Source organism: Perca fluviatilis, chromosome 5 (assembly GCF_010015445.1).
Source record: "Perca fluviatilis chromosome 5, GENO_Pfluv_1.0, whole genome shotgun sequence".
Taxonomy (NCBI): Eukaryota; Metazoa; Chordata; class Actinopteri; order Perciformes; family Percidae; genus Perca; species Perca fluviatilis.
Window position 1 is genome coordinate 38,636,234 of NC_053116.1, and position 13,582 is coordinate 38,649,815.

At 42.3% G+C, this 13,582-nt stretch overlaps 1 protein-coding gene across 1 annotated transcript in view; it reads left to right on the plus strand.

Moving 5' to 3' along the window:
- The window catches only part of hcfc1b (host cell factor C1b), a 43,685-nt gene that overhangs the window by 7,274 nt on the left and 22,829 nt on the right, over nt 1-13,582 (plus strand). Inside the window, 9 exon segments of the mRNA XM_039801383.1 lie at nt 410-694; nt 1,458-1,609; nt 2,689-2,823; nt 3,861-4,088; nt 4,211-4,324; nt 5,814-6,012; nt 6,494-6,591; nt 9,081-9,216; nt 9,294-9,391. Of these exon segments, the coding sequence (XP_039657317.1) occupies nt 410-694; nt 1,458-1,609; nt 2,689-2,823; nt 3,861-4,088; nt 4,211-4,324; nt 5,814-6,012; nt 6,494-6,591; nt 9,081-9,216; nt 9,294-9,391 (1,445 nt within the window).

Here is a 13,582-nt window from a genome sequence, read left to right on the forward strand (position 1 = left end):
AGTGTTAGCATTAGCGTTAGCATGCTAACGCTACGAGCTAACGGTTGTGGTTAGCCAGCTCATTTCGGACTGTGACGTCACAGTCCGAGCCGATTTTGAACAGCTCACCAGGAGACTGAAGGCAGGACACATTCAGAAACCGTATCTCACTCAAAACACCATGGATGGATTTATTTCAAAGTGTGTATGTGTGTGGAAGCACCAGAGACACAAAAGAACACCCCAAATCCCAGAAAAAAGTGTTTTTTTCATAATAGGAGCACTTTAAAAAGCTGTCAATCAAAATGTACTTTTCGGGCCGTACTTTTAAGGCCCGATTACAGCCCTACTACCCACGCCACGGTGTAACGCCGGAGTGTAACGCCGGAGTGTAACCTTGCGTGCCCCTGTCCCACGTGTCTGTCCTCAGAGCGCCCCTGCGCTCCCTCTCGGGTGCAGCTGGTCCGGGCCAACACCGCGTCTCTGGAGGTGAGCTGGGGGCCGTCGCAGACCGCCGAGACCTACCTGCTGCAGCTGCAGAAGTACGACATACCCGCCACGCCCGCCTCCAGCCCCGCCCCCAACCCTGTCCCCGCGGCCACACCCAAGAGCCCCGCCCCCGTCGCCACGGCACCGGCCAACCAAAGTGTCCCGCTGTCCGGCCTCACGCTGGTCCAGTCCCACGCTGCCTCCTTAGCCGCCGCTAAAGCACCAGGTAGGTTTACACACACACACACACACACACACACACACACACACACACACACACACACACACACACACGGTATAATAATGTATACTTTATTAATCTACAATGTATTTCACTCTGTTGTTACTACACACATTACAGGCCTGAATTTTACACACACACACACACACACACACACACAAAACACACAACAGGCCCGAACCACACACACACACCACACACACACACACACACGGTATAATAATGTATACTTTATTAATCTTCAATGTATTTCACTCTGTTGTTACTACACACATTACAGGCCTGAATTACACACACACATGCTCAGTACCTCTACATGCACTAATGGAGAGATGTCAGAGTGAGGGGGCTGCCCATGGGAGAGGCGCCCCGAGCAGTTGGGGGTTCGGTGCCTTGCTCAAGAGCACCTTGGCACTGCCTAGGAGGTGAACTGGCACCTCTCCAGCTACCAGTCCACCACCATCTCCTCCACATTGTGCGTTCTGCTCTCAGGGATACAGCCTGTGCTCTTTGCAAGGTCCCTCAGCTTTCATGATTAACACGTGAAAGACCGAAATACTAGAAGAGAAGAAAGAAACTGAAGCAAAACCGTTCTGAGCATAGTTTTTTTAACACCCTACTTGGCGCTCTACCTGCCCCGGGACATCGGGGCAACCCTTATTGTTGAAGTCTGCGCGTGGACCTACAGTACAGATGGTAGTTCAGGGTTGATCTGGATGTCCCTGATCTGTTTCCTGTGTTTCTGCAGCGGTCCTGAAGGTGGCAGCAGCTCCGGGGGCAACAGCAGGCGGAGCCTCCATCGTCACAGTGAGACAGGCCGCGCCCAAACCCCAGGTCGCCCTGACGACACTTCCTGCCGGCGTTCGTATGGTGGTACCCGCTCAGGCCGGTCAGGGGACGGTAAAGACACCTTCATGATTTTTTATTTTTTTTTTTTTTTAAGATTATTTTTTTGGGGCATTTTAGGCCTTTTTATTTGGATAGGACAGCTTAGACTTGAAAGGGGAAAGAGAGAGAGAGGGGGGAATGACATCCACCAGACTCCATGTAAATAATCAGGACTTTTATCATCGTGAAACACACTTCACTCAGAGTGGAAAGAAACAAAATAAAACTACCAAAAGCCGTCTTGGTTCATCTTTCCACTGTTCCAACAATCACCACTCTGGTTTGGTTGAAATAAACCCTTAATTCACCCATTGTGGAGATATGCTGGCTCTATACACGCTAAAAGTCCTGATTATTTACATGGAGTCTGGTGGAGATATGCTGGCTCTATACACGCTAAAAGTCCTGATTATTTACATGGAGTCTGGTGGAGATATGCTGGCTCTATACACGCTAAAAGTCCTGATTATTTACATGGAGTCTGGTGGAGATATGCTGGCTCTATACATGCTAAAAGTCCTGATTATTTACATGGAGTCTGGTGGAGATATGCTGCCTCTATACACGCTAAAAGTCCTGATTATTTACATGGAGTCTGGTGGAGATATGCTGGCTCTATACACGCTAAAAGTCCTGATTATTTACAGTCTGGTGGAGTTTGGTAATGGTGATTTTTGGCCTGTTTAATGTTGAACAAGAAGGATCTTACTCTTTAACAGAAAGCCCGGTTCTCAGCTGCAGGTTACAGATTTTTCGATGAATACTGGACCAATTTCAAATATTTTTGTTCACATTAGTCACTTAGACAGAAATACCTGGGGAAATAGGGTGAAACTACCCTTCTAAAATAAGTACGTAACTTCAGTAATGTGTATATATGACCACTTATTGTCATGTGACAACAAATCAATACTCATGATAACTTCTCAATCTCCATGACAACTGAGCCAACTCCATTGGCTGATGAAGGCTAAAACAAAAGGCTGAAAGCTCCTGAACATTCCCAGTAATTAGACTTGTTTCTGAGTGAACATTGACTCTCAACAGTCCTACTGTTTCTCACCTCCCTCCCGTTTCCTGTCTGCTCCCAGCCAATAGGAAGCAGTCCTCAGATGAGCGGCATGGCGGCGCTGGCTGCGGCGGCGGCAGCGACTCAGAAGATGCCCCCGTCCACGGCGACCATGATGAACGTCCCCGCGGGAGCAACCCTCGTAAAGACGATGGCTGTGAGTTCAGGATCCAGCAGTCTGCCGCTCAAAGCAGCTGCTCCAGTTACAATAATACAAGCTAGGGGTCGACCCGTACTGGTTCTTCAAGGCCGATACCGATTATTAGTAGTTAATGTAACCGATGTGTGGAACCGATATGCATTAACAGTGAAAATTAAAAATCTGTAAGTCAGAATTCAGATGTTGCAATGTTACAAATTCCAATACAAAACCTTTGTTTAAATGCTTTAAAGTGCTCATATTATGCTCATTTTCAGGTCAAAATTGTATTTAGAGGTTATATCAGAATAGATTTAAATGGTTTAATTTTCAAAAAACAGCATTTTTGTTGTGCTGCACATTGCTGCAGCTCCTCTTTTCACCCTGTGTGTTGAGCTCTCTGTTTAAGCTACAGAGTGAGACATCTCACTTCTGTTCCATCTTTGTTGGGAGTCGCAGTAGCTAGGTAAGGACTACTAGCCAGTCAGAAGCAGAGTATGAGGGCGTGCCCTGACAGTACCTAGGTAAGGACTACTAGCCAGTCAGAAGCAGAGTATGAGGGCGTGCCCTGACAGTAGCTAGGTAAGGACTACTAGCCAGTCAGAAGCAGAGTATGAGGGCGTGCCCTGACAGTACCTAGGTAAGGACTACTAGCCAGTCAGAAGCAGAGTATGAGGGCGTGCCCTGACAGTACCTAGGTAAGGACTACTAGCCAGTCAGAAGCAGAGTATGAGGGCGTGCTATGCTAGCAGCTAGGCGAGCATTATAACGTTTGTCTCTGAAGTAAAGGCTGGACTACAGCAGAGCTGATTGGAGCAGTTGGTGAACAGTGTTTTCTGTTGGAGATGGTAAGTCCCTTTGGGGGGGACTTTGGGATTTTTCACTTTGTAAACCTATAACGTGCACAAAAAAAAGAAGATGTATAACCCAATAAAGGAAAGGGGGGAAAAAGCCAGAAAGCATAATATGAGCACTTTAACAGCCAGTAACAGAGTCAGATAGCGTTGTGGGCGGGACATTAAGTCAGACCGGTTCTCTTCTGTGTGTCTCTGAAGGTGAGTAACCCGGCCACTCGGATGCTGAAGACCGCTGCCGCTCAGGTGGGCGGGACCTCTGTGGTCTCCACCCCCGGGACCCCGGGCCGGCCAATCATCACGGTGCACAAGTCGGGCACGGTGACGGTGTCCCAGCAGGCTCAGGTGGTCACCACGATGGTGGGCGGAGTCACAAAGACCATCACGCTCGTCAACAGTCCGCTCGGCATGGGCGGGGGCGGGACTCTGGTGAGTGATGTCACCTGTTGGCACTTTTTTTTTTTTTTTTACTTAAGTTAAGGATCTGAATACTTCCTCTTATCACTGCCTGCCCCGGTCACAGAAGGAAAACTTTATTGATTATGTTTCAGATCGGTAACCTTGGTAACCTGGGGAAGATGATGACCGTGGTTCACACCAAACCAGTTCAGAGTGGAGCGCTCACTGTTCAGGCTGGGAGCAGCCCAGTTACCCAGATCCTCCAGGTACTGGTTACAGGTTAAAGGGGAACTTCGCCGGATACAGCGTCTCGCTCAATACTCGACCAATGTCAAAGATTTTGGTTCACATTATTCACTTAGACTAGCCTGACGTGGTCATACTCAGATTCTAGTCAGAATATGAGTCTGATCTATTGGGCTGTGATTATGGGGCATGTTCCAACCGAACAAGGAAAGAAAATGCCTCTACACTCAATTGGAGAGACCTACAACCAATCAGAGCAACGGATAGACCTACAACCAATCAGAGCAACGGATAGACCTACAACCAATCAGAGCAACGGATAGACCTACAACCAATCAGAGCAATAGATAGACCTACAACCAATCAGAGCAACGGATAGACTTACAACCAATCAGAGCAACAGATAGACCTACAACCAATCAGAGCAACGGATAGACCTACAACCAATCAGAGCAATAGATAGACCTACAACCAATCAGAGCAATGGATAGACCTACAACCAATCAGAGCAACGGATAGACTTAAAACCAATCAGAGCAACGGATACGAACAACGATACAACAAATGCCTCCATCGCGGTTCTCTGTTCCTCTTTTTAAAATGAATGCGCTGTCGATATCTTCTAGGGCTGTTGGAACAAATGCCGAAATTCGAATATAATTTGAATAGTAAAAAAATCAATACTATTCGAATGCTGAAATTACTATTCGAATGTGGCCACCGTTTGGCTTAGTTATTAATGCTGTTAGCATTGTTACTTACCTAGCTAGCTAGTTTATGGCAAAACGTTTCGGCTGTGCTTTCTAACATGATGTCATTGTGCTAACCGAGCACCGTTAGCCTTTACAACAGAGCCGCTTCACTACAATTGTTGATACTGTTTCATTCCTCTGTTGATTTGGGTTTGTCGCTGTGTGCGTGGTGGAAAATGAATGTAAACAAAGTTGCGTGCAGGTCGCCTCAAGGCCAGGCTAATGTCGGAGGCCCCTCTAGTGGACGGAACGTGTAACAACAACCACATGTTTGTGATGTCATCGACAATGCATAAGCCTGAGTAGTGTAGTACATATTATTTATTTGCAATTGAGCATTATTCGAATATTAAAAATAAATATCAAATGGAATTTGAATGGTATTATAGAGGAAGTTTGACAGCTCTAACATCTTCTATAACAGACGCGATGGCAGCCATCTTTGTTGTTAACAAATTCAACCCAAGCGCTCTTTGGTGACGTGGTTGATTATGTTACTGTTGATCATCTGTCCATCATCGTATAAAGCCCGCCCCCTGACAATCTGATTGGTCCGAACAGCTCTCTGGTTGGAGCGTAGTCGCTCCACAATGGATCAGACCGAACTTCCTAACCTCAGATGTTGTGGGCGGGGCTAAGTTCGGCTGGCATCCAGGCTACACTTAGACACCAATGCCTGGGAAAATAGGTCTAAAAAATGGCAATGTTCAAGTAATGACCCTTTAACTTCCCCCTCCCCCCCCTCTCTTGGCATCAGGCGAAGGGCGGCCTCCCAGCAGGAACCATCTTGAAGTTGGTGACCTCAGCAGACGGCAAACAGACCGCCGTTCTCAGCACCGCGCAGGCCGGCGCCACAACCGCCAAACCCACCATCCTGGGCGTCGCCCCGGCAACCTCCAAACCGGGGACCACCTACATCAAGACCATCCCAATGTCGGCGCTGCAGGGGGGGGCAGGTACGGCACACACATACACACACACACGCACATAGCCACACAAAAACACCCATGCACACACACACACACACACACACACACATACACACACACACACACACACACACACACACACATACACATGCACACACACAACAAAACACACATACACATATACACACACACACACACACACACACACGCACATAGCCACACAAAACACCCATGCACACACACACACACACACACACACACATACACACACACACACACACACACACACACACACACACGACATAGCCACAATAAAACACCCATGCAAACAAACAATAATACACACGCACATACACATGCACATACACATGCACACACACACATAGCCACACAAAAACACTCATACACACACACAGAAACGCACACACACACAGACGCACACACACACACCTGAGCTGCTTTAATGTTGGGTGTGAAGACTGAGTGAGTGAAGCTCCGCCCCCTACAGGTGCCAACAGTCCGTTCACCATCCTGACCACCAAGATGATGACGCCGGGCACCGCCGGGAAGATCATCTCCACGGTCCCCAAAATCACTGCAGCCGATGCGGGGCTCACACACAGGTAACACAATAATAATAACAATAATAATAATACATACACAACATCAATAATATAATCAATACAGGTAATAATAACACATCAATAATAATAATAATAATAATACATAATAATAATAATAATACTAATAATAATAATATCACACAATACCCTAAACAAAATAATAATATCAATATCAACAGGTAATAAATCATCATAATAATCAATAATAACAATACCAGTAATAATCATAAATAATACACAGGTAACAATAATATCATAATCATCATCATCAATAATAATAATACGGTAATCATCAATATCATCATCATCACATAAATAATAATTATCATCAATATCATCATCATCATCATAACATATCAATAATAATAACACATACTATCATTAATATCATCATCAATAGGTAACATCATCAATAACAATAACATCATCAATAATATATGAATCATCATCATCATCATCAGGTACACTAACGGCACATAATATCAGGTAATATCACGGATTACATCATCATCATCTATTAATGGTAACATTAACACGATCATCACTAAAAACATAACACACCACATAAGGTAACATCATTAATCGACATCATCATAGGTAATCATCATAATATCATCATCATCACATAACATCGGATCAATATCATCATCATATCATCAATATCAAATATCACGAATCATCATCGAATACCAATATCATCATCAGGTAATCATACGGATCATCATCATCGGTAATCATCATCATCATCATCATCAATAGGTAACATTAATCATATCATCATCATACATCACATCATCATTAACATAGGTAATATCAATATCATCATCATCATTAGTAACACAATATCATCATCATCAATCATCATCATCAATACAATAATATCATCATCATCATCATTATCATCATCATCATCAGACATCATTAGTAATCATCATATCATCATCAGGTACATCATCATCATCACTAATAATAATATCACTATCATCATCATCAAATATACTAACATCATAATCATCATCATCAGGTAACATCAATTAATACATCAATAGGTAACATGATCATCATCATCATCATCATCATCAATCATCATCATCATCATTATGGTAACATAACACCAATATCATCATCATCATATAGTAACATCAATTAACAGGTAACATCATCATCATCATCATAGTAATCAATAATTACTATATAACAAATCAATACATACCAATATCATTACGGACACACACGTAACATCATCATCAATATCATCATAACGATCATCATAGTAACACTAACGGATCATCATCAATAACGATCAACCATCATACCCACGGACACATCATCATCCCATCATCATCAGGTAACATCATCATCATCAACGTTCATCACCACATCATCACATAACATCAACAATGCAATCTACAACGAATCCTTACGCACCCACATAATATAATATCATCATCATCAATAATATACATCATCCATAATACCAATCCATCTAATCCATAATCATCAATACCACACGACACATAGGTAACATCATCATTATGGCGCGAATATCGAACCCATTACGCAACCCATAACACACATAATCATCATATCACCATCAATACATCATCAGCTACATACACACGAATCGATCCACTCCATAACACACAATCATGGCCACAAGGTAACACAGACACCGATCATCAACAATAAACCATCAATACACCTCATAACACACACGGACACACACACAGGTAACACACACACAAACGCACATGCAGGAGCACACACACAGAACGACGCACTCCATAAAATACCACACACACGACACAAACACACGTGAACGCTATCAATAATAATAATAACACACACACACACACACACACACATACAGAAAAGGTAACACACAATAATAATAACACAACAGAAAAAGGTAACAATACACCAATAATAATAATAACAATAAACACACAATAACACTAATAACAGAAAAGGTAACACACACACACAATAATAATAACACACACACACACACACACACACACAGAAAAAGGTAACACACACACACACACACACATACAGAAAAAGGTAACACACACACACACACACACACACACACAGAAAAGGGGTAACACATACCAACACACACACACACACACACACACACAGAAAAAGGTAACAATACCACCACACACACACACACACACACACACACACACAGAAAAAGGTAACACACACTCACAAAATAATAACACACACACACACACACACACACACACACACAGAAAAAGGTAACACACACACACATCATCACATACAGAAAAGGTAACACACACACACACACATCACAATACCATACGTCATGGTAACACATTAATACCATCGCTATCATCATCACATGGGTAACTGCAAGCTGTATTGCCAACTAAAGCATGTGAGCGCAGCGTGGATTTTTAAGTGTGTGTGTGTGTGTGTGTGTGTGTGTGTGTGTTCCAGGTGGTGCTGAAAGGCGCTCCGGGGATGCCTGGTACGATCCTCCGGACAGTCCCCATGAGCGGCGTCCGGCTGGTGTCATCGGGAGCCGTCGGCACCAAACCGGCCGTCACCACGCTGGTCGTCAAGGGAACCACAGGTAAACGGCCGTCAGACACCGAGACGGGCACCGATCCGGCTGTGAGACACGGACTGACAGGTGTGTTTGTGTCTCAGGTATGTCCAGTCTGGGGACAGGAACAGGAAGCGTCTCCACCATCGCCGCGCTCGCCAACCAGGTTACCACAGCAACCGCTGCAGCCGGACCAAAACAGGTAACGAGACTGAAGGCTCGGTACTTCAGTAATACTGCAGTTTTGTCTCTGCACTGTACTACCGTAGTAATTGGGTCTTGGTGTAACCAATTATTTCCTCAGAGAACTTCTACTGGGTCTATAAGGTCTATATAAAAGAGACTTCAGATACAGTATTAGGGGACCACTAAGGTCTATATAAAAGAGACTTCAGATACAGTATTAGGGGACCACTAAGGCCTATATAAAAGAGACTTCAGATACAGTATTAGGGGACCACTAAGGTCTATATAAAAGAGACTTCAGATACAGTATTAGGGGACCACTAAGGCCTATATAAAAGAGACTTCAGATACAGTATTAGGGGACCACTAAGGACTATATAAAAGAGACTCCAGATACAGTATTAGGGGACCACCTAAGGTCTATATATAAAAGAGACTTCAGATACAGTATTAGGGGGACCACTAAGGTCTATATAAAAGAGACTCTCAGATACAGTATTAGGGGACCACTAAGGTCCATATAAAAGAGACTTCAGATACAGTATTAGGGGACCACTAAGGACTATATAAAAGAGACTCCAGATACAGTATTAGGGGGACCACTAAGGCCTATATAAAAGAGAGACTTCAGATACAGTATTAGGGGACCACTAAGGACTATATAAAAGAGACTTCAGATACAGTATTAGAGGACCACTCAAGGTCTATATAAAAGAGACTCCAGATACAGTATAGGGGACCACTAAGGACTATATAAAAGAGACTTCAGATACAGTATTAGGGACCACTATGTCTATATAAAGATAGACCCAGATACAGTATTAGGGGACCACTAAGGTCTATATAAAGAGACTTCAGATACAGTATTAGGGCACCACTAAGGACATATATAAAAGAGACTTCAGATACAGTATTAGGGGACCACTAAGGTCTATATAAAAGAGACTCCAGATACAGTATTAGGGGACCACTAAGGTCTATATAAAAGAGACTTCAGATACAGTATTAGGGGACCACTAAGGACTATATAAAAGAGACTTCAGATACAGTATTAGGGGGACCACTAAGGCTCATATAAAAAGAGACTTCAGATACAGTATTAGGGGACCACTAAGGACCATATAAAAGAGACTTCAGATACAGTATTAGGGGACCACTAAGGTTCATATATAAAAGAGACTTCAGATACAGTATTAGGAGACCACTAAGGTCTATATAAAAGAGACTTCAGATACAGTATTAGGGGACCACTAAGGTCTATATAAAAGAGACTTCAGATACAGTATTAGGGGACCACTACAAGTCTATATAAAAGAGACTTCAGATACAGTATTAGGGACCACTAAGGTCTATATAAAAGAGACTTCAGATACAGTATTAGGGGACCACTAAGGTCTATATAAAAGAGACTTCAGATACAGTATTAGGGGACCACTAAGGTCTATATAAAAGAGAACTCCAGATACAGTATTAGGGACCACTAAGGTCTATATAAAAGAGACTTCAGATACAGTATTAGGGGACCACTAAGGTCTATATAAAAGAGACTTCGATACAGTATTAGGGGACCACTAAGGTCTATATAAAAGAGACTTCAGATACAGTATTAGGGGACCACTAAGGACTATATAAAAGAGACTTCAGATACAGTATTAGGGGACCACTAAGGCCTATATAAAAGAGACTTCAGATACAGTATTAGAAACCACTAAGGACTATATAAAAGAGACTTCAGATACAGTATTAGGGGACCACTAAGGTCCATATAAAAGAGACTTCAGATACAGTATTAGGGGACCACTAAGGTCCATATAAAAGGGACTTCAGATACAGTATTAGGGGACCACTAAGGTCTATATAAAAAGAGACTTCAGATACAGTATTAGGGAGACCACTAAGGTCTATATAAAAAGAGACTTCAGATACAGTATTAGGGGACCACTAAGGCCTATATAAAAGAGACTTCAGATACAGTATTAGGGGACCACTAAGGCCTATATAAAAGAGACTTCAGATACAGTATTAGGGGACCACTAAGGTCTATATAAAAGAGACTTCAGATACAGTATTAGGAGACCACTAAGGTCTATATAAAAGAGACTTCAGATACAGTATTAGGGGACCACTAAGGTCTATATAAAAAGAGACTTCAGATACAGTATTAGGAGACCACTAAGGTCTATATAAAAGAGACTTCGGATACAGTATTAGGGGACCACTAAGGCTCTATATAAAAGAGAGCTTCAGATACAGTATTAGGGGACCACTAAGGTCTATATAAAAGAGACTTCAGATACAGTATTAGGGGACCACTAAGGTCTATATAAAAGAGACTTCAGATACAGTATTAGGGACCCACTAAGGCTCATATAAAAGAGACTTCAGATACAGTATTAGGGGACCACTAAGGCCCATATAAAAGAGACTTCAGATACAGTATTAGGGGACCACTCAAGGACTATATAAAAGAGACTTCCAGATACAGTATTAGGGGACCACTAAGGACTATATAAAAGAGACTTCAGATACAGTATTAGGGAGACCACTAAGGCCTATATAAAAGAGACTTCAGATACAGTATTAGGGGACCACTAAGGTCTATATAAAAGAGACTTCAGATACAGTATTAGGAGACCACTAAGGTCTATATAAAAGAGACTTCAGATACAGTATTAGGGGACCACTAAGGTCTATATAAAAGAGACTTCAGATACAGTATTAGGGGACCACTAAGGTCTATATAAAAGAGACTTCAGATACAGTATTAGGGGACCACTAAGGTCTATATAAAAGAGACTTCAGATACAGTATTAGGGGACCTAATCTATATAAAAAGAGACTCCAGATACAGTATTAGGGGACCACTAAGGTCTATATAAAAAGAGACTTCAGATACAGTATTAGGGGACCACTAAGGTCTATATAAAAGAGACTTCAGATACAGTATTAGGAACCACTAAGGTCTATATAAAGAGAGACTTCAGATACAGTATTAGGGGACCACTAAGGACTATATAAAAGAGACTTCAGATACAGTATTAGGGGACCACTAAGGCCTATATAAAAGAGACTTCAGATACAGTATTAGGGGACCACTAAGGACTATATAAAAAAGAACTTCAGATACAGTATTAGGGGACCACTAAGGTCTATATAAAAAAGACCTTCAGATACAGTATTAGGGAGACCACTAAGGTCTATATAAAAGGGACTTCAGATACAGTATTAGGGGACCACTAAGGTCTATATAAAAGAGACTTCAGATACAGTATTAGGAGACCACTAAGGTCTATATAAAAGAGACTTCAGATACAGTATTAGGGGACCACTAAGGCCTATATAAAAGAGACTTCAGATACAGTATTAGGGGACCACTAAGGCCTATATAAAAGAGACTTCAGATACAGTATTAGGGGACCACTAAGGTCTATATAAAAGAGACTTCAGATACAGTATTAGGAGACCACTAAGGTCTATATAAAAGAGACTTCAGATACAGTATTAGGGGACCACTAAGGTTCATATAAAAGAGACTTCAGATACAGTATTAGGGAGACCACTAAGGTCTATATAAAAGGGACTTCAGATACAGTATTAGGGGACCACTAAGGCTTTATATAAAGAGACTTCAGATACAGTATTAGGGGGACCACTAAGGCCTATATAAAAGAGACTTCAGATACAGTATTAGGGGACCACTAAGGTCTATATAAAAGAGACTTCAGATACAGTATTAGGGGACCACTAAGGTCTATATAAAAGAGACTTCAGATACAGTATTAGGGGACCACTAAGGCCTATATAAAAGAGACTTCAGATACAGTATTAGGGGACCACTAAGGCCTATATAAAAGAGACTTCAGATACAGTATTAGGGGACCACTAAGGACTATATAAAAGAGACTTCAGATACAGTATTAGGGGACCACTAAGGACTATATAAAAGAGACTTCAGATACAGTATTAGGGGACCACTAAGGCCTATATAAAAGAGACTTCAGATACAGTATTAGGGGACCACTAAGGCCTATATAAAAGAGACTTCAGATACAGTATTAGGGGACCACTAAGGTCTATATAAAAGAGACTTCAGATACAGTATTAGGGGACCACTAAGGCCTATATAAAAGAGACTTCAGATACAGTATTAGGGGACCACTAAGGTGTATATATAAAAGCATCCAAAGAGCACCATGTCATGGGACCT